Genomic DNA, 22481 nt, shown 5'->3' with positions numbered 1-22481 from the left:
CTCGCGACATTCTGCACCCAGACAGGATGCGAGCATAGCCTCCTTCACGACGTGTCTTCCTGGGGGACCTATTACTATCCCGTTAGCCCAAACATCCCAAGTCCGACATCTGTCAGCAAGATGGTGGTCACCAACTCCAATCAGGAGACGGCGGTGGAAATCTATCTCTCGGGGGATGTAGTCTTTGATGGAACTTTATACTCTGAAGGAAGTTACCTCAAGTTGCATTTAGGGGTGTTTGAAAGCATCCAACTCCAAAGTAGTTTCAGCCTCTCAGGCTCAGAGATTTATGCCCAAGAATCTGTAGGTGTCATTGTTGGTTTTACCTGCAAAAACCACTTATTAGGGGATTGCATTTATGGATTTTCTCAATTTAAACCAGTCTCTCTCTGGAGTTATGAATATTTTGTCCCTCCGCTTGTAAATTCTGGAAGAAGTCCCAGTCTCCTGTTGGCTATGACAAACATCAACTCTAGCCTGGAGGTCATCACTAACAATGGGCAGAAAAGTGTGTCTTTAAGGAGAGGGGTTATGAAGACCATCCCAGTTTTGGCCTTGGATGAAATTCATGTCGTTAGCGACGTTCCACTTCAGCTAATTTATTACAGACATGACCTTGAGCAGCGGGCTTCAACTCTAACAGCGCTATTGTCTGTGGAAGAGATTTGCCAAAATGGGCCATTGGTTGATGCCGAAAATGTTACTTATGCCGATGTGGGTCACCATTTGAGCACTTTGAACAAAAAGCTCCGTCCATCGCTGTGTGAAAAAAGTGAGTAGCCTACTGTATCATATATTTTTATTGTATGTGCTAACCTATTTTTTTTTCCTCCTCCTGTTAGAAATATCTTCCTGTAATGACTTGCACTGTGGTCACAAAGAGCAGTGCTCCTTTAGAAATGGACATCATTTATGTTCCTTGAAGACGAAAGTATGCTCTGCATGGGGTGATTCTTATTATCGCACCTTTGATGGAAAACATTTTGTTCTCCTGGGAAATTGTAATTATACCTTAGTGCAGACCACTTGTCCAGGCATAAATGCTTCCACTCCACTACAGGTTAATATCGCCAGAGCATATTTGAATAGGGCCACTGTCTCCAGCATTCAAAGCTTGGAGATCAAAATCCTTGGTTTTAATATTTCCATGGTTAAAGGAGAGTGGAATCAAATCAGGGTAAGATAGAACACTATTTTCTCAAAGAAAAAATGACCTTCCTGAATATGTGAACTCACTCTTTTACTTTTTAAATTTATAGGTTAATGGACATAGCAAGAACCTGCCAGTCATCTTGAATAACGGGATCCTAAGAATGTATCCAAATGGCCCTGGTGTTCTTCTGGAAACTTCCTTTGGCATGACTCTGCTGTATGACTGGGTTCATAATATTCAGATTGAAGCTGGCCCAGAGCTGCATGGATTTCTGTGTGGTCTTTGTGGAAATGCCAATGACAGCACTTCAGATGACACAATCATTCCCGATAGTACTAATATGTCCAAAACTATGGATTTCACCCTCCCCTGGGTGTTGGATGGCAACGCAGCTGCATGTATTCAAGAATGTGGAGATGGTCCATGTCAAGCGTGCAGTCGCACGCAATCCTCTCCGGGCGTAAATGGCAACTCCCACGAGAATAATTGCACTTTGCTGAAGAGGAAGGATGGACCTTTTAGTGGCTGTCACTTGTATATTGATCCCGAACCCTTTGTTCATAGTTGTGACAACATCCTGTGCCTCAGTGGAGCTGCCAGGTCGCTGTGTAAAGTGTTTGCGGCTTATGCCAACATCTGCCAGAGGCTCGGGGGCAGCATCCAAAACTGGAGAGCAATCACAAAGTGTTGTAAGTTCCAAACAGCTTCATATTTACCTTGTTTAATTAGGAGTAAATGTTTAATCTTTTTTTTTCTTTCCCAAACAGATCCAACTTGCCCTATAAACAGCCATTATGAGGCGTGTGGGTCAGCCTGCCCTGCAACATGTGGGAACCCAGATCCCAGCCACAACTGCTCCCTCCCTTGTTTGGAATTGTGCCAGTGCAACAGGGGATATCTGCTAAGTAACGGCAAGTGTGTCTCGCCCAGTGAGTGCGGTTGTGTTCAAAACGGCTCCTATTATCTCCCCTCAAAGACCTTTTGGATGGACCAGCAGTGTCAAGAGAAATGTGTCTGCCAGCCTCAGTCCAAGACTGTTAGGTGCACGCCGTCTCACTGCCAGGCTGGAGAAGTCTGCAAGGTTTTAAATGGAGTCCTCGGCTGCCACGCTGAGGGACGTGGCCTTTGTGTAGCCAAAGGCGATCACGTCACCACATTTGACAGCAAGAAGTTTGAAGTTCATGGAAACTGTAGTTATCTGCTCACATCACACTGTCCCACACGAGGCTACCTGCAAGACTTCAGTGTCAAGGTTCAAAAACTCGTCAAGACGGGAGCTAATGTTTCTTTTCGACCTGTTGAGATGTCTGTTGCTGGTTATTCCATTGAGATGTCAGATGAATGGCACAGCAAGGTTATGGTGAGTAGGATATGCTGCTTCTAAGTTTTTTGTTTTGTTTGTTTTTTCAATATTTATTGGTAATCATTTTCTTTTAGGTAAACGGTCTGCTGCTGAAGCTTCCTTCCATTTTGAACCAAGGCAAAATAATGCTCTATCTAAAAGGACAGTCGGTTTGCTTAGAAACCGACTTTGGTCTTGTTGTGACATACAGCCCAGTCATTTTGACAGTCACAATGCCCGAGGTCTTTGCCGGTCAACTTTGTGGACTTTGCGGGAACTTTAATTATAAACCACAGGATGACCCAGTAGCACATGATTCTGATATTAGTCAAGCTGTTCGATATTGGCAAACTAGCGGTGGTCAAGAATGTTGGGATTTGCCCATGAGCACATCTAGCTGCACTCCACAAGAGCAGGATACTTATCAGGGAGAGAATTTCTGTGGAAGGTTACTGGATCCTGAGGGCGCATTCCAGAGCTGCCACAAAACCGTGGATCCTCAAGATTTCTATGAGGACTGTGTTAATGACCTCTGCAGTGGTAACCAAACGACCCTGTGCCAGATTCTGTCCGGCTACGTAGCAGTATGTCAAGAAATGGGCGCCAGTGTGGACGAATGGCGAGATTCAAAATTTTGTTGTAAGTCAAGTAGAATCTTGCCTGTAGGTGTTCTGTTTAAAGTTGGTTGGAATAATTTACTGTCCTTCTCTTCCTCAGCTGCCACATGCCCGTCCAAGAGTGAATACCGCCTCTGTTCTACTCACATGTTTGCCTGTGCCCATAACCCAAGTCCTCTTTCAGAAAGATGCAAGGAAGGTTGTTTTTGCAAGTCTGGCTTTTTCCACAGTGGTGGGGAATGTGTAACTAATTCTGAATGCGGCTGCAGTTATAACGGTATTTACTATGAACTCCATGAAAAATTCCACCCTGATGAGAACTGCCTTCGGTCCTGTGCGTGTGTGGGCCACAACGTCGTGCAATGTAAAAGTAGCACGTGTCCAACTGGAACGGAGTGTGTCATCAAACATGGTCGCCGTGCATGCTATGGCATTTATTTGAAATGCACCCTCCTGGGTGGCAAACACTTGCAGACCTTTCATGGAGGTCATTTTGATTTGAACGTGGCAGATTTGCGTAAGCCTTTATTCCAGATCTGTGATGAACCTGGGCTTTCTGCTGCCATCCTGAAAGACAAGCTGCACCTTAAAATCCATGACATGGACGTAACGCTGTCCAAGGAGCTTTTTGGAAAAGTTGAGGTAAATGGCTTCAAATTTTCTCAATTTTGTTTCCCCATATTAATTGAATGTGCTGTTTTGCTTGTAGATAAATGGTGTCGTGAAGGCCCTACCCATTTATATGAATGGTGTGGCAGTGTTGCTTTCCGGACGGCTAACCCGTATCATCGCTAAAGACACTGGCGCCGTAGTCTCCTTCGGTGGACCTAATTTAATACAACTGACGATTCCAGCCACGCACAAAAGACTTTGTGGGTTATGTCAAAATACCGCGACTGTTGCTACAGACCACCAACGAAGTCTGATGTCGGATGATTCCACTCGTACGTCTCCCTGGTGCTTTTCTCCCACCGGAACAAACTGCCCCACTGACTGTCATGACTGTTTCTTATGCGACTCCATGAAAGAATTTGAATCAGATGGCCTCTGTGGCATGTTGCTTGCTCCTAAAGGCCCATTTGGGCTTTGCCATTCCACTATGGACCCAATGCCATTTTTTCAGAACTGCGTGAAAGATTTGTGTGGGTCAAAAATTAAGGAATTGTTTTGTGACAGTTTGAGGCAATATGCATTTGTCTGCCAGGAAGCAGGAGTGAAGGTCAAACCATGGAGGGGGGATAAGTGCGGTAAGCTTTTTCACGTTTCCTTTTGTGAAGTCTGTAAATGCTCGCAGCTTAATTATCACTAATTGATGCTTTTAAGAAGTTACATAAGATGACCTGTAATGCCCTACCCATATATAAAGCACATCTTCCCAACTCTCTCTTTTTCTCTCCCGCAGCACTTTGGTGCCCTGAGCATTCCCACTACAACCTATGTGTTGGTGCATGTTCAGAGTCCTGCGCTATGTTATCTGATGTCCCCTGTCCATGGCCCTGCAATGAGGGGTGTCAGTGTGACTCTGGATATGTGCAGAGTGGGAGTGGCTGTGTCAAACCTGACCAATGTGGCTGTCTCTACCTTGGGCATTACTATGAGGCAAGTCATCAGATTTTTTTCATTCAGGCTGGCCATTTTTAGTCAGTTATTGCATCTAAATATAAACAGAACTAAAAATGTTGCCCCATTTTATCTGGAGAAAAAGTTTTAAACTTGTTGGTCTAACTTAAGTTTTTTTATTTTCTTTTATTATTCATTAGCTGGGTCTGACGTGCTAAAATGCTAATCATGTCAAGTTGTGTGTTCATTGGACTTTAAACAAAAGTATTGCCACGCACCTTTTTTTTTTTTTTTTTCCTTCCACAAAAGTAATTTGTCTATTGCCCTTTTAGATTGGGGACATTTTGTGGAATGTGAAGTGTTCCAAGCGGTGCAACTGTTGCTCCACTTCCACACTGTGTTGTAGAGCAGCCTCATGCCCCAAGGGGCAGAACTGCGTACTTAATGAAACTTGGCACTGTGCAGAGAAAAAAAGTAAGCCTGCCCTCCTCATCTTTATACTTGGCATTTCTCCATGTGGCCCTTTTTGCACTGTGAAATCTTTTTCTCTGCTCCACTACACTTGTTGTACTGCATCCCACATTATTTAATTCACGCCGATGTTATCTTCCTGTTGAACTAGTTCACTTTATACAAATTATGACCGAGCTGCCTTGCGGCAAAAGCATCAGACTGGCTCTAAATTGATGTCAAGACAATACGTTAACCTTAAGGCATATGAAATGTGTGCAATCCCCGTCCCCTCTTCTCTCAGCCTTCCTCTGCCCAGTAAATAGCCATTACGAAGCCTGTGGGACAGCCTGCCCTGCTACCTGCGAGGCCCGCTTCAATTCCATCTGCACTGCAGCATGTGTGGAAGGATGCCAGTGTGACCCTGGGTTTCTTCTTCATGGTGGCACCTGTGTGACCCCATCCCAGTGTGGCTGTACATACAACGGACGCCATTACCGCCACAACGAAACCTTTTGGGCTGATGAGGCGTGTACCCGACAGTGCATCTGCAACGACCAGATCCAGTGCCATGATGCTAATTGTCATGATGATGAGTGTTGTGCTCTTGAAAATGGAGTCAGAAGCTGTGTGCGGCGTAATTATACCAAGTGCCGCTACAGTGGTCATCGTGTGCTCACCTTCGACAAGCGCGAATATGATTTCCTTGGCACCTGCCGGTATCAGTTACTGGGCATCTGTGGACAATGGCAATGCCTTGATGTCGTCAAAGTTGATGTGCAGACTGATGCATTTAATCAGTCAGCACAAATCGTCTGGGTTAGCATAAATAACCAACAACTACAACTGGACAGCAGCAATCAAGAAAGCATCGAGGTAAGACTTAAGTATGCTTTTCCTCCAGTTACATTCAAGCAAATATTTCTTGGGGATTAATGAAATGCTGACTTGAACAATTTTTGGCACCTACAGGTTGATGGCACAAAGAGGAAGATTCCGTTTCATGCCAACGGAACTACAATGGTATTTTCTTTAGGGCTGCGTACTTATGTCTCGTCGACATTTTTCTTGTTAAGTATGAGCAAAGAAGGGGTCATAATCATTCATCTCTCCAGTAAATATGCTAATGCTACTTGCGGCCTGTGTGGTAACTTCAATTTGGATCCTGCTGATGACCTCACAGCGAATGGCACACAAGAGCATCTCACTCCAGAACAATTTGGAAATGCTTGGAGAAGCGGACAGAACCAGTGGTGTGTGGAAGGTTGTCTAGGTGGAAGTTGTCCAAATTGTTCATCTGAAGCTTTGGACCGCTTCTCTGACCCAGCGGCTTGCGGGAAGATTCTGGAAGTTAATGGACCGTTCAGACACTGTCATAGCAAAGTGGACCCTTCCGGCTTTTACAAGAGCTGCGTCAGTGACCTGTGTCTTTATGGAGATGTGCAGCCTGCCCTGTGCCGTTCCTTGGCAGAGTATGCTGATGCCTGCCTCCATCGCAAGGCTGTAGTTGATGCCTGGAGGAGCGCTGACTTTTGCTGTGAGTATTAAACCCGCTCAGCATCTCTCTGTGTTGCCACCACCAAATGTGGTTTTGGTGTTAGTCGTCAAATTATCCCTGCATGAAAATTAAACTTTGTCAAATTCATCAGCATAATCCATTACATCTAATAGCTCTGTTTTGCACATCAATCAAAAGCTCATTTTTAAACTGCCGTGCAAATTGATTAGGAAAAAGCCACATCCTCGCACCCGGCCGCTAGATGGTACTCGTGCTTCATTAGTCACCGTGACCTTCTCTTGACTTTTGCCCGTATTGTCTCTCTGCAGATAATTCATGTCCGTCCAATACCAGCTACAACGCGAGTCACTCACCTGTTGACATTTGCCTCGGCGGGCTCAATATGACAATTGAGATCCCGCCAAACATTGGGGAGGACTGTCTCTGTGGGCCAGGTTTAGCCCACAGTGGAAGGAACTGTGTCCATCCAGCCAACTGTGGCTGTTGGGACAGAAATGGAGAATACGTCTTACCGGGACAGGAGAAGTCCACATGTGAGCAACGGTGTGTTTGTCATCCTGGTGGAAACTGGACTTGTGTTAATGTGTCATGTAGTCAGGATGAAGAATGTACGCTTATCAGCGATATTGAAAGTTGCCACCCCAAAGCTAGAATGGCCGACTGCCATATTAACGGATCTCGGTTGAGTACATTTGATCGACACGTCTTTGAATTTAACGCCTCATGCAACTACACTCTGGTTCAAACGTGCAAGAACCTGACTGTGGAGCCACTTTTGATTGCTGTGTATGGTAACCACGGTGAAGTCAAACAGATTTACCTACAAGTCAATCATATGACCTTGAAGATGTCAAGCGCTCAACCTGAAAAAATTCAAGTGAGTAATGGCTGTCATGAAAACAGTTTCATAGTCTCTATCTGTAATTTGATTTGCTTTTTTTTTTTTTTTTTTCCCCTAGGTGAATGAAGTTCAAATGAACCTCCCATTCTCAGGGAACAATGTAATTGTGGATCAAAAAAATCAATGGAGGACTATCAAGGCTGCACATCTGGTGGAGATTATTTCTGACCTTCGCAACTACGTTGAGGTCAAGCTAGCAAATACTTATAACCAGACATGTGGCCTCTGTGGGAACTACAACGACGATCCCTCAGATGACATGCAGCTACCCAATGGCACTGCTGTCTCAGATCCGGCCATCTTTCAGCAATCATGGCAGATGTCAGGCTGCAACGAAACATGCGACAGCACCTGCCAACGTTGTCGATCCCCTGTGCCAGAGTATACTTCTGACCTGTATTGCGGCCTTCTTATCCAGCCAAAGGGACTATTCTCCTCTTGTCACAACTCAACATGCCCTCAGAAATATTACAACATGTGCCTGACTAACCTCTGTCTTGCAGAGGGACAAAAGCAAACTTTATGTGAGGCATTTGAAGTGTATGATGCGGCATGCAAAGTAGCCGGCGTCAATGTTGACCCTTGGAGGAACATCACAGGTTGTGGTAAGCCAAACTGTTTGTTTCCCCCCCCTTTCCTTCAATGATATTTTTAATACTGTTTTCATTTATATCCCTTATAGAGCAGAAATGCCCGCAGTTCAGCCATTTCAGTCCGTGTGCCAACAGTTGCTCCGCCCTCTGTCCTGAGATCGGCGTTGCTTTGCAGTGTCCCAAACACTGCGAGGAAGGATGCGAATGTGATGCGCATCACCTTTATAACGGCCAAGCGTGCGTCCCAGCGGAGGAGTGTGGCTGCATGCATGAAGAGAGAAGACTGAAGGTTTTAATTAATATACTAAATATAGTACATTTCAATACATAGCAGAGGAAGCATGTTTTCTAAATAGCCAACTCTTAATTTTTAATTACAGGCCTCTGAAAGCAGACTTCTACAAAACTGCACTCTGAACTGCACCTGTGGGCCTCCACTTATTTGTGAAGAACATAAGTGTCCGCCACTGCACAGTTGTATGGTTTTGGATGGAATGGCTGGCTGCCATAAAGATGGTGAGCTAGCTCCATGAATTGTATTATCACAGCGGTTTTGTTTGGCACATAATTTTCAGTTTCAAAACTGTTTGATCAGAACAAGACAAAGATCCCTGTGAGGCCAAGTGTGACAACTCAACTGAGCGGTGCTACCTGAGCAACGGTGAAGCAGTTTGCCAGAGACTTCCGGGTCTCTGTTGGAACTGGGGAAGCCAGCACTACCACACCTTCGATGAATTCAACTACGACGTCCAGGGTACCTGCACCTATCTGCTTTCAGGCAGCAAAGGGTCAGCAGGTGGAGCAACACCTTTCATGGTCTCAAAGAAGAGTGACTGCAAAGAAGTGTCCTCCACGCAAGAGCTGACCGTACAAGCGTATGGGTTTGTCGTCAGGTTTGCTGACAAAGACAGTGTACATGTAAGTTTCTTAATATTTAACAAGTGTTTCCTTAGTTCCATGACTAATATCTGCTTGAATTTCAGGTAAACGGTCAAGTAAATTATATCCCGGTTACTCTGCTTCGGGGTAAGATTGAGGTTTCAAACAAAGAAGGCAAAACACTACTGAAGACTGACTTTGGGCTGCAGGTAGTGTTTGACTGGAATAACACAATTCTTCTAATGCTGGAGCCCAACTATAAGGAGATTGTCTATGGGCTGTGTGGCAATTTTAATAGCCATCCTCAAGACGACTTTGCTTTATATTTCGACGGATCCCCTCCCGCTAACACCAGTGCGGAGTTGGCTAAAGCTTACCGTGTTTTTGATGGTGAACATAACTGTTGCACTGGTTGTGAAAAGAAGCCATTGGATAACAATACGTTACTGGAAGATATGCCGAAAGGAGTCTCTTTCGCCCAGAAAAGTCACTGTGACGATCTTATTGATCCAACTGGACCCTTTGCACGTTGTCACAGTCGTGTTAACCCGGACTCCTTTTATCAAAGTTGTGTGGCTGACCTCTCGCAAGGAAGGTCTCCAGCTTCTCTCGAACAGGCCGCAACATCCTATTCTGTCATTTGTAAAGAGTTTGAGGACTACGTGCCCCCAGAACCGACAGTCTGTAAGTATTTTCATCAAGGTTCATGTGTTGTGAAATGTTCGGACTGTGAAATGAATACTGTACAAATTATTTTTCAGATGTTAGCTGTCCGCCAAACAGCCATTATAAGACTTGTGGCTCCGCCTGTCCTTCAACTTGTCACTTGAAAGAGAGACTCTGCATTGCAGTTTGTGTTCAAGGCTGCTTCTGCAACCCTGGTTTCATCAGTAGTCCAGAGGGTTGCGTCCCACCGAAGCAGTGTGGTTGCACAGACCCCACAGGCAAATACCACCGCCTCGACTCGACTTTCTGGATCCCAGATGACTGCGGCCAACTTTGCATCTGTAAACCAGGAGGTATTAAGTGCAAACCATCTCAATGCCCTAAAGGAACGTTCTGCAAGAGACTCCCCAACAAAAGAATGTGTCAAGCTGACAAATCGCTGAACTGTAGTATTGTCAATGGGCTGCACTTTACATCCTTTGATGGACATCATTATGACTTTAGGGACAACTGTGCATATATTTTAGTTCAAACAAACACCAATGTAAATGGATTGGAACCATTCAGAATCACTATCTCCGACTCAAGTTGCCACAACAGATTGTTTCATAGCCAAACTCTAACACTGACCATCTACAATTTGGAGGTAGTAGTTGGCAAAGACCCCAATGAAGTTCTTGTGAGTACCCTATTATTATTATTATTATTTTAGATGCAGTTCCTTAGAGTTTTGAATTTTACTCGTGAAATTACAATCTTTCAATTTTCAATTCTCAGGTCGATGGACTATATAAGGTTCTACCATACTCTCACCATTCAGGCCGTTTCACTGCCTATCCAACACCTTCATCTCTAGTTGTTCATGTTGATATGGGATTGCAGGTGATTGTCTATAAAAGTGGCACCATGGTAGTTGTCCTCCCGAGCAGTTACGACTCGTACGTCGGCGGTCTCTGCGGGAATGCCAACTCTGATCCTTATGATGACCAAATGATGCCAGATGAAGAGGGAGCTAAAGATACACTGAAGTTTGTTCACAGCTGGAGGTTGGGAGGAGCGATGGCTTGCAGGTCAAGCTGCACTTCCAGACCAACTCATGTCTGTCAACTCAAAGGCAGTCTGCAGGTCTTCACTTTCAACGGGCAGAAGCTGAGCTTGGCTCCGCAAACGCCTTACAAACTAATGGCCCTTTGCGACCAGACCAATGAAAATCGGTTCAGCTTCATTTCTTACTATGGACACTGCTACGGGAGCGGCACCAGACTTGTCACGGTGTTCCATGTCCTCCTTGTGGGATTCTCAGTTGTCATCCAGGATGGCATTGTGGAGGTAACATTGCATGAAAAATGTTTGTCTACTGTTATTTTGGTTCTAATCAGTCCACTGTCCACATTGCAGGTGAATGGACATCTTGTGGCTTTGCCTTACACTTTGCCTATAGGGGTGTCCTTGTCATTTGGCGTGCCCAACGACAAGTCCGAGTTGGTGGTGGTTCTAAACAAGGACGAAGGACTGGAAACAGCGTTGGAAATGAAGATCGGCATCACTTCTGCCACGATCAAGGCAAGTCCTTGGTACACTGGAAACTTATGTGGAATCTGTGGAAATATAAATGACCCCTACTCTGATACACTGGTCAAGCCTTGGGCTCTCCCAGATTTTCAAGGCTGGTAGGTAAACTTTGTTTTGTACAGGCAGTGGTTTTTTCATCATTTTAACTGTTTGTTTTACTCCACAGCCGTGAACTCAGAATTGGCAGCGTTGATCTCAATTGGTGATGTACATTAAAAATATATTTTTTAAAAAGTTATTGCCACTGTCGTTGTTTTTGATCGATCAATACGGCTTTTTTTTTTTTTTTTTATAATTTAAAGGGTTGTATATGCATTTACCCTTTTTCAAATCTAACATTACTAAAAAGAAACTTACTGAAAATAAATTTTGCTTCCAACTTAAAATAACTTTCATCTAGAAAAACTCAAGTCCTGTTGAGGTTAGGGGTTACCATTTCTTACCACAAAATGCAAGCTAGGGAGCAATGTCAGGGTGATGGGCAAATATGTTACATAATTTTGACATTCCTACACTGATAACAGTGTTGGGCCTTTGCATTGCAGATGTTAATGCAGGCAAATCAGATCCCAGTGACAGAGTTGCCTGTTCAATGTCTGCCACAGTAAATTGCGTGTTTGCTATTTGGACTGCAAGTAGCGATAAAGATGTCATTGCGTTTACATAATAACCATTGGGCTTTTAAGCAGCTAGTCTCCTGTCTTCCACATCCGCAATTGTTCTATTTGTAGCCTTTATCAAGTCAGTCTCCATGTATTGTACGTCCAAGTTGGCCCAATGTCAACTGAAATTGGCTGCGCACAATAGGCCTTACAAATATTTTCCATCACGTGGCTGTCCTCCACACAGGGTGCAAGTCTTATTTTTACCCGTTTATTGGTTCTGAATGATGCGACTGCCACTGAATGATGTGAAAGTGTTTCCTGATTACCATTTTGATTCCTATTGTGGTTGTGTGTGTAACGGCATTGGCCTCTTATTTATTTTATTTTTTTCCTCTACTGCCCTAACACTGAATTGGATGTTTGTGTGCATGATGAGTTCTGTTCCTGCACAAGCAACTATTCAACAAGTCTTACTGTGAGCTTTGCAAGGAGGCGAGCGTATTGAGGATTACAACCATGTACATAGATTACAATGATAGAAAGCACCTTTTCAACATATTGCATAGTGAGAAGCTACAGTTAATGGGTTAGCTTAGCTGGCGCCGCTGGATTTGAAAGACATCGTTTGTGACAGTCCTGGAACTTTCCTGACATACGTCATATAATACCAAGACTGTTTCTAGTACCTTGCAAAGCTGAGAAGTTGAGAACCCATAGTTGTTCATTGCTGATGGTTGAGCAGCTATAATCAACTTTTGAGGATCCTTAAAATAAATAAGATCATCTCGAGCAAAATTTATCAACAGAAATTTCTGAAATATCATTGCCACTGATCTGAGGCAACACTAACCAGGACTACAGTTAAAATCTTACCGTCTTTTACTCCATGAACTCGGCTTTTATTATGCAAACTTAATTTGACCTCTCCCATAATCAAGTGCAGATCAGGAAGCAATGGGACAGTGCTATGACCAGTCAGCCGCTTAAGCTCTTAACAGCGACAACTAAACAAGGACTCCACAGAGCCCTTTTAAAGGAATAGGGTGTGTGATTTTTAATTGCATTTGGTCCAATTTAATTAAGAAATAGCAGAGAATCCCCTATGGTAATTACTGATTAAAAAGCAGGTGAGGCTGACAAGGCATGGCCATCAAAAGCGACCAAGCTTGCAATCCAATCACTGCTTGTCATCCAAGGACATTTAACACTCATTGAGGTGCAATTTTCATTCAAGTCCTCACCCGAAATTATTTTTGCCCTGGGTCCATACAATAGAGAATTACTTTTTTTTTTTTTAATAATGGGTGTCTTTCCCCCCAAACTGGACACAAAATGGCAAGAAAATACTGTTTTTACACAGCAGGACCACATGAAAACTTAAATCGGTGAACCGAATAAGGAAATATATAGAAATATTTTTGTTGCTATTTAGTATCAAGTTTGTTCTGATCATTCTTTTCACTTTTCTAAAGTTTCAAGTCATGGCTGTCAAGTGATAGGTTTCTTTTTATTGACCCTTAATTAAGCAGCCCTTTCTTGTCTAACATCTCCATCTAGTGGAGAAGGAGATTGCATTGTCTTTAGCACAAACCTCACACTGCTGACACTCACATTTGGTTGTGAAACGTGGGCGAAGTGTAATCAACTTATGTGCTTTCCTCCACTTTTAAATACAAAAAACCTTATGGGGTCTTGGAGTGCCTCCATTGTTTATGTTGCTCAATAAGGTAACTGTTATCTCAATAAAGGCATCCAGTGTATTGGAATTCATTGCACCTCATGTTGAGGCTGGTATATGAGCTGTCAAATAAAATGTTTGTAGGATGAAAAGCCCGAGTGTTCCTTTGAAACTGTATAGATCATCTGAACACCCCAACAAAAAAATGAAATCCCCCTGAGGAGTAAATGGCTTGTCAATCATGCTAGTTCAAAATCCCATGCAGATGTTTCATTGGCTTAAGTGCTGTTGACTTGTGAAAGCCATGGGAAATCATTCCCATCCTTTTCCACACTCATCAAACTATTCACACGAAGGTTATTTCATTAGCCTCGACATCATTTAGGCCCCAATCAATAATCCTGACTCAACTATATACTGAGTCATATTGTACGGTTTGTCCAGCCAGCTCTATATTTGCTCGTCCCACAGGAGAGAATGTGTCAGTTTGGTGTGGAGTGGACCTTGGCAACGAAGCTGGGCAGCAACAGACCCAACCCATTGGTATTATCTTGCTTTTATTTTGGTGGAACACTAACACATTCCCAAGTGTAATATGTGATTTTTCTGTGCAGCAGATCTGCAGAATGACTTTAGCTCAAGGACATATTAGCTGTACTCATGAGCCATAACATGTATCAAGTATCAAAACATAGGCCTGCTGTATTTCTTTAACATGATTCAGTTAGGTTTCAATCTCAACTCAAGTTTTGACATGCTTGCGTGCATTTTTTTCGGGAACTCCGAACATGCATACTTGGGATAGTTAGACTTAAATAGCCCATAGGTGTGAATGTGAGCACGGATGATTGCCTTTGTGCAGTGTAAATAGACTGAAGGTCACCCACAACCAAAATTAAGTCAAGTAGTGGTAAGCAGACTATAAAAAGACCCTTTGTGCTTTCATACATGAGGAAAAACAAACCACCTGGTGAGCCTTAAAGAAAATGGATGAATGCTGCAATAAAATACACATTGCTATAATGCTGCAACTATAATTAGTTTCAGTCAGATGAGGATGGTTCTTTGTGTCCCTAATAAATTGTCCTTTGGTTTTACTTCACAGTTCACTTGCATTTCCAGTCCAGACTGGGAGTAACTTCACACCATCCGCCCGCCCCCTCCACCTCCTTCATTCCTCCGTGGACCAAACAAGACACGCAGTCAAACCCTAAAGGGAGGTTTCTCCAATTGCTCGTAAATTAGATGTAATCTATTTTTCTATTTATTTTTTTCTACGGAACTTCACAACGGATTCCAGCTCTTCTGTTTGGAAGTGAAAAGGAAACTTTTGAAAGGAGTACACCTAAGTTGGGTGGAGGGAACATCTGCAGCTTAAAACGTGGTAAGTCCTCGTTGTATGAGAAGTCCAGAAAGATGCATTTAAGTGTAAAAGCGCAAGCGTTTACTGCACTTTAAGTCATTTTTTTTAGTTGAATGAGACTTTTTTTTGTCGCCTGAAGTTCCAACCCCCAACATTCATCCATGCCTGTGGCAGCATGTGACTATTTAATGACCTCCATCCGCTTTACTCTCGCAAATGAATAAACAAGGGTGCTTATCCCCACGCGCTTGCTTGTTATTATTCATCAAATATTCTAGATGTTTAATTAAGTTTGCGACCTCATTTATATGCTTTTGCGTTCAAACTGAAACTCTTAAGAATGAAGTCATCGATGGCTATCGCGTTGTTTTGCGAGAACGTGAGCTCAGAATCTTGGTTCATGGTTGACACCGCCGCGTTCCCCAATTAAAACACTCATTGTTAATCCTCTTTTATTATAACCCGAGGTAATTTATTTGTAAGCGTTGCTCTTAGTCTTCCATTAAATGCCTCTCCATCATTCAATTATTGGCTCCTTGCCGATTTGAATAACTCACCCTGTGCTTGTTTGATTAAACTTGATTGGCAGGCTTTTGTTGTTAATCCCATTTTGCCACGGATGAAGTGTTCATTTCTCCCTACTCCAGGGTCGTGCTCCCACCCCCACTGCAGTCATGCGTAAAATCTCAGCAGTGTTGAGGCAGGCCTGTGCCAGGAAGGAAAGCCTATTGACTCTCCCTCCAGAAACTTTCATTTTTGCACTGGACAACACTCGCACGAGTTCATTTTTCTAAATCCAGTGTGTTGTCTTTTCATATTTTGGGATTCTCGTGGTCGGGGCATGCTTCCCGCCGAGGGTCTTCTTCGGATTTGTCTTTAAAATTGCAACCTTCTGCACATAGCTGGAGATACACTTCTAACTCAAGTTCACCCACTGTGGAGCGGTAAACAAAAGTATTTGTGTGCGCTTTAAAACAACAATACCCTGCTAGATAATGATGTCGATGAAACTGCCTGTGGGTTTCTGCCGACAAACAGAACAGTCGAACCCCCTGGCCAAATATACCGTGCAACTCAACACCGGTGTTCGTGGATTGCAAAAGATTTGAGGTGCCTTAAATAGAACACTCATAGTCCCAGTCAGGAGGTGTTGACTGCACAACTCAAAAGTGCATTGCTCTTAGGCAGTGTTTCCCAAACTCACTAGAACCAAGTCACATATACATTCAAAAATGTAGACAAACTGAAATAATTGTATCAAGCATTTGACATTCTACATATGAGTGGGACATGAACACATCGCTACACACAAATACCGTGCACAACCAGGTCAATAACTTCACCAAGCAACTATGCGCCACTTATCAGAAGCTAGCACCATTTGCTAACGCTAATCTACACATTCAGCTTGTAGCTGTTCCGACCCCTTTGCTTTGACGTGATAGCAGGGGAGTCACATTTGTGAGTGTTTCTTCATGATAGCGTCTCTGCAGTTTTAGAAAATGTACCGTAGTCTGATAACTGGCCATAGCTTGAAAGTGGCCTGGATATTCAACTATCCAAGTTTATCATATCAAGCGGGTAAAGTCAGTGCAGGGGTGGTTAATAAAATTTGCAGCACTTTTACGTAATACAGAACGGCTCGCTCAGCACCATATCATTTTTTGTAATATTTTGTTGGTTGGCTTAGACCAGTTGATTTAGACTCGGTTTACCTCGTGATGTTGGCACCCGGATAAAATTCCAATTATAGTTGAACTTAATTGATAATATCTAGTATATCAGTGTATAAAGTGAAATAAACTTCATTAACTTGTTTTTCCCTTTCTCCTTATCAGTTACAATGGATCTTTTGCTGTTCGTGCCATTCATCTCCTGGTTGACTTCTGCTCTCGGTGAGTATGCTCACATGACATTTTGGCGATTTGATGCTCATTTACTTGCCAAACTTGCCTGTCATGCGCTGCTTGTTTGAAAAGCAAAAAAAGATTCTTAAAGGATTTGCATCAGTTTGTCACCTAAATTTCCATGTTCATATTTTTTCCCCGCAGCAAGAAAGAACCCTTTAAACAAAAAAAATTCCTGGGTTTATAATGATTAATTTTGCATTTTAAAATGCAGCTGTCAAGAAGCCTTCAAATCAATCAAATTGTATCCCACTGGCAAAAGTATTCCTAATCACACAGAGCTAGTTTGATAGGCATTTGATACTTTCTACTCTTTAACGATGTTTGTTTACTTTTTGTCTTCACAGTTTCAGCTGCAGACAGCGAAATAGGTGCGTTTCGTTTGAGTTCAAATATTGCCGAGGCAAAAGTCAAGTGCTGCTCAATGTATGTGTTGCTCAACTCCTTTCCTGTCTCTGTTTTCTTCACTCAGACTATGACAGCCCTTTTGAATATGGTAAGTAAGCAAAACTGAAAGAAAACATCTGCCAGCTCAGACTCAGACTTGCATTTCCTTAAAGGCAAAGTCAACCCCCAATTTTTGTTTTTGTTTTGCGCAGCCCAACTAGTCCCCCTTTTTCCCCTTGGGAAATAAATTTCTAGTTGCTGTAATTATCTTGTTTAGAGATTGACATTAGATTAATTAACTGCTCAGCCCATTTGAACTTTGTTCCTAACTAAAGTAGCAGCTACAACCAAGTTGTTGTCAGATTCATTAAATTGTGGCATTTTATCACATGTAGTCAAAGATCATCCATCTTTATGCGCTGACGTACTACACGCGATCAAATTGGTTCAGCCCAGTCGGCCTCGGTTCTTGCCCTTTAGTTGAATTTCTCGCTGATATTCAAAGTTTGTTTCATACACATTTCTGTTGGTCTCCCAGCAGTGGAGGAATTTTCCCAACTGACAGCTTTGACTGACATTTAATTTCACGTGTGCTCATAATCTAGCAATCTGTATATTTGCAATTTAATATCGGAATTTTATTCAACGTTCCAGACTACGAATCTCTGAGGATCGGTGGCCTGGTTTTCGCCGTCGTGCTGTTCCTGCTGGGCATTGCCCTCATCGTCAGTGAGTATTTGCGAAGGCATCATATCAGCGCTCACACTCCATGTCTCATACTGGTCGGTCCTTATCTCTTCGCTCAAACTTTCCTCACACCTGGCAGCACATATAATCACCAGAACAACCCATGAGAAAAGAAACGTTGCTTCTCTTGGTTCGACACTGCATCTGTTGGATAACAGGCAGCACTCATTTGAAATAGAGAAAAACAAAATCTAGTCACCCTTGAAAAGTCATTCTTAATCCCAAGTTTGGCCTAGATGCGTTCCAGTTGACGTTGGGTGGAAAGCAGTAACTGAAAACCAATTAGCATGTAGTAAATGATTTTTAGTCACATTTGTTTTTATGCAGTTGGGTCGAGGGGGGCAGAATTCTTTCTCAGTTATTCCTGATGAAGTCGACATCAGAGAAACATCGTAAAAAAAACTGCCAGAAAAACTGACAAATCATAAAGACAGTGCATAAAAAGAGAACATAAACGAGAGCAGTGCTCTGCAAGTTTACTGTTTGGCTCTTAAAATAAAAAATAAAAAAACAAGAGCGCTGAGAGACAGTGAAAGACACCGCTGGCGCCTCCCAGTGGATGGATAAAAACGAATAAAGGATTAGCGCTATCTTTCAACATGCTTTACCCTGACAACATGTAGGTCACAAGACTGCTTTGGGATTTCCCAAATCAACCTTTCAATCTCGTGCAGCTACAAGAAAGAAGTCTTGGTTTCACATGTTGTCCACTGACAGGAAGAGACTGTGCAACGTGAGAAATAAAATAGTCATAAAAGACTGTCGGTTTGAGCAAATAAAGGCAGCCCAATTACTTTTCGGAATGAAGCCCATTTCTGTTTATAACCGAATATTTTTTTTTTCCTGCTGCCTCACTTCTGCCTGATTTCATAGTATCCAGCCTTGAACTTGGGTCTCCTTTAAAAAAAAAAAAAAAAACTTATATTAATATTATTTCCCATCATGAGATATATCATCACACAGTTTTAACAAAAGTGACAATAACCAAATGTGAATATGTCACAGATACAGTTTATGTTTTCCTCCCAAACAGGTAGAAAATGTGTGTGTAAAAAGAGTGACAAGTCAAGGTAAGAAAAAATTCTCAAAGGCATGTGCGCAGGCATGTCGTTTGTTTTACCTGTTGTAGACTATTTTAACTATTTATAAATTGTGCTTAGGTCACGAAATCCTGATGTGGAATCAAGTGTGCCAAGGGGTAAATATATTTATGCTGTTTTTTTTTTAATTCCAGTGTGTTCTCTCCATTAACAAAGTAATCTGTATATATATTTTTTTTAAACAGCATGATCCCCAAAGACAAAGCTTAGCAGGTAAGTATCTCTAAACCAGGGAAGGGGAAAAACCTTTGCTCAAGTTTCACATTTGATTTTAAAAACTTGGCAGATGGGCTGTGGTTATATTCAAAAAAAAAAAAAAATTAAATGTAATGTAATAATTTTTTGTAATACAGTACGTTTTTTACTTTAAATTAATTCTCTTTTGGTTGCCTAATTATTTAACAGAATCAATACAGAATTGATAAACCTTTATGTAAACTCGGTTTATTTGCCACAAATTGGTAAAAGAAATCATAAATACATGACAAAAAATACAAATGAAATATAATGATTTCACCAATTATATTATTTATAATGAACAAATCAAATAATACATTAAAGTAACATGAATAAGTAATGTCTTTACAGTATTTACAACGAATCATATAACCAAATATTTAAAGAGAACTACTTCATCATTTTAAGAATATAATAACTGATTTTTTAATTATTTAATAAGAAAAATGAATTGAAGAAAATAAAAGCATTTAAAGCAGCCAATTTTTCAAACCGCGTCTGCCTACTCTCCTTGCAGTTACCAAGTGTTACCACCAGATGCCGGCAAATATTCTAATCGTCTGAAGACAATCTTTTCATTAATAAAGATTTTAATTTTAAAACGTCCATCAATTTGTTCTTGTTTTCCCTTTTTTTCTTTCTTGCAAACTAAGTTGTTAGCGTTACGCAACAGTACAATCAAAATGTGTCGATTTAGTGACACTGACATCGATGCGAGCAACACTGCATTGTGAAATATGGTTTTCAAAGCTTCCTGTGATTTATATTTCATGCATGCCATGGTACTGTCGACGATGTGCCATGTGTTGCAGTGGCAAGAGGCAGCCCCACTGCTGCACTCTTCTGCTGACGTTGCATTTGGCACCGTCGCCAGCAGTGAACGTGAATGATTTATGTGGTGCAAAGTGGCCGTCCACAGAGTGGTTATCTGCAAAATTGCATCTCATTTCATCCACCTCTGCGGCAATTGCTGATAAACAGGGATTTCCTGCAAATTTGTGTATCTGGGAGGGGGGGAAAAGCTGGACATATTGCCTTTATTAGATTACAGGAAGAGGCTGCGCCACACTCATGCTAATGCACACTTAGCAACAATTCACTTAAAGCAACAGTTCCATGAAAGATTATCACACAAACTACATTGTATGGTCAATAATGCCTTGTAGTATTGCGCAATCGCCATTTGACCATTCATTAAATTTCCTTGATATCCGTTTTAAGGGCCCGTGTCTTATTACACTATTCCTGTCCTTCTTCGTAAGACAATTCAACACACTAGTAGAGCGACTTTGTCTAATAAGACACATTTCTTTTGTAGTTCTTCGACTTATATGCTAAACTGTCTTCCTAGTATGGACTTAAAGAGCAAACTAGTGCATCGATTTGAACAGCTTGAGGCCCAACTATGTTTCTTGTCCTCACAAGTTGGACAGCTTTGACAAATTAGACAGACATTAGTGGTGCAGAACCTTACTTCCATTTGGAAAGTGTTGTACTACAGCCCCTGGCGGAAAAATAAATAAATGGAATCACCAGTCAGAGATTTAGAGTAAGTTGGCGCGATACTTAATTACCGCCACTAGGGGGCCTCCTACATGAAGGTGGGCTATGCTTGTCACTGCTCAGTAGGTTTCCACCCATCTGCAGCCTGCACATCAATTGATTCCGAGGAACTCTTCAGCATCTGTACGCTGACATCATGAGCACCACAGGTCAGTCCATTTTACACAATATAATCGTTTGTAATCAAAAGGTTGGCACCTATACTGCTCCTTGACTACTTTTTTCACCAAATACCAAAGCTTGTATTTTCTTGGAGCGGTTCAGAAAATTTATCTCCCATGCATTTTTAATGAGGACTGGTGCACTGTTGCTACTTTCCAAATTTACTTCTGCAAGAGTGTCTGGCCTTTGAAATGTTATTGCTGCATTTGCCTTGGGAGAAATTATAAATGCAATCCGTTTAAAATGTAATTAAAAAAACATACTATATGCAGTGGATAGCTTTTAGATTTTTGCTTGTAATGCCAATAATCAGAATAATACTTGCCAGGAAATACAATAGCTAGTGCTAGATTCTGTTGCTCCACCTTCCTTTGCTGTGCATCTTTTCTGCTGAGAAACGCATTGAGTGGAGAGAGAGAGGGGGGAAAAAACACTCCAGAGATTTGTGGATGCAATGCTGCAGTTGTACTGCACACACCCTTAATGTTCTTTTTTTTCTTCCCCCCCTTTACTCACAGAAGCAACGTATCGAGATCACAATGACTTTGAATATGGTAAGCCATTTATCCAATTAAAGTATGTGTATAATAACTACTTGAAGTTTATTACAATGTGTCCCCCTGATAGATGAAGAGACTTTGAGGACCACAGGGCTTGTCCTTGCCATTGTCATGTTTGTGGCTGGCATTTTAATAGCCTTAAGTACGTTTTTAACTTATTTTGCACCTTCACTGTAGTACGCTCACTGGACTCTTTATTAGGTACACGTGCACAGACTAGCTATTGAGATCCAACAAAATAAGTCCTGCTAATTTGATCAAAATGTACATGCATTATACATACAGTATAATATAGTAAAAAAAAAAAAATAAGTACCAGCTATGAAGTGACAGGCAGAACAATTAAATGCTCATCCGCTAGATGGCAGTAGATGCAATTAACTTGAATGTCAGCTTTTATGTTCAACAAAACAGGCCCAGATTTCAAACTAAGTACATTTGTGACTAAACTCCGAAAAGACCATTATTATTTCTTCCTCTCTATTTTTGTGTAAAATATGTTCCTTAGCTCAGTAAACGTTAGGAAACAACACTATCATATGATTATTATTATTATTGTATCACAACTGTTATTGGAACTTGATTATTTACGGTACTACCACCATATATTGATGGTTATATTTGCAAATACTGAATTTTCAGTACCACCAACATATTGGATCTCATTAGATCGTGCGTGTGTACAACGAAGTGTACGGTGAGTGTACACACCGATATATTAGTAACCAATGTATCATTCCTCAAACAGGTAACAAATGCACTAAATGTGTAAAATCCTCCTCCAAGTAAGAAGCGTTTAGTGGATGTTGCGCCTGTGCATGTTGTATGAGTTTGACTTTTTGAAGCAGTGGACCAAGCAAAGGATATACTAACCTGCATCATTCCTCAATTAAATACACACTCCCCAAAACATGACAGAG

At 41.9% G+C, this 22481-nt stretch overlaps 1 protein-coding gene across 2 annotated transcripts; it reads left to right on the top strand.

Annotated features, from left to right (window-relative positions):
* The first annotated feature begins 2391 nt into the window (after positions 1 to 2391).
* Positions 2392 to 19884, top strand: LOC119136044 (IgGFc-binding protein-like). Of its 2 annotated transcripts, XM_037274133.1 has the most exons (28): positions 2392 to 2513; positions 2591 to 3134; positions 3213 to 3754; positions 3822 to 4359; positions 4515 to 4711; positions 5005 to 5146; positions 5427 to 5998; positions 6095 to 6659; positions 6950 to 7518; positions 7601 to 8147; positions 8225 to 8424; positions 8516 to 8651; positions 8731 to 9053; positions 9119 to 9698; positions 9776 to 10359; positions 10458 to 11009; positions 11079 to 11350; positions 11419 to 11454; positions 14007 to 14078; positions 14641 to 14919; positions 16737 to 16793; positions 17153 to 17176; positions 17278 to 17301; positions 17847 to 17921; positions 18973 to 19009; positions 19100 to 19137; positions 19225 to 19252; positions 19794 to 19884. In XM_037274133.1, the coding sequence occupies exons 1-20, from the start codon at positions 2457 to 2459 to the stop codon at positions 14747 to 14749; spliced, it is 7137 nt and encodes a 2378-aa protein (XP_037130028.1). In that variant the 5' UTR covers positions 2392 to 2456; the 3' UTR covers positions 14750 to 14919; positions 16737 to 16793; positions 17153 to 17176; positions 17278 to 17301; positions 17847 to 17921; positions 18973 to 19009; positions 19100 to 19137; positions 19225 to 19252; positions 19794 to 19884. The 2 variants fall into 2 exon arrangements, with proteins under 2 accessions (XP_037130028.1, XP_037130029.1); XM_037274134.1 differs by lacking the exon at positions 14007 to 14078.
* Positions 19885 to 22481: the final 2597 nt, after the last annotated feature.

Source organism: Syngnathus acus, chromosome 16, assembly GCF_901709675.1.
Source record: "Syngnathus acus chromosome 16, fSynAcu1.2, whole genome shotgun sequence".
Classification (NCBI taxonomy): Eukaryota; Metazoa; Chordata; class Actinopteri; order Syngnathiformes; family Syngnathidae; genus Syngnathus; species Syngnathus acus.
This window is presented reverse-complemented; position numbering and strand designations above follow the sequence as displayed.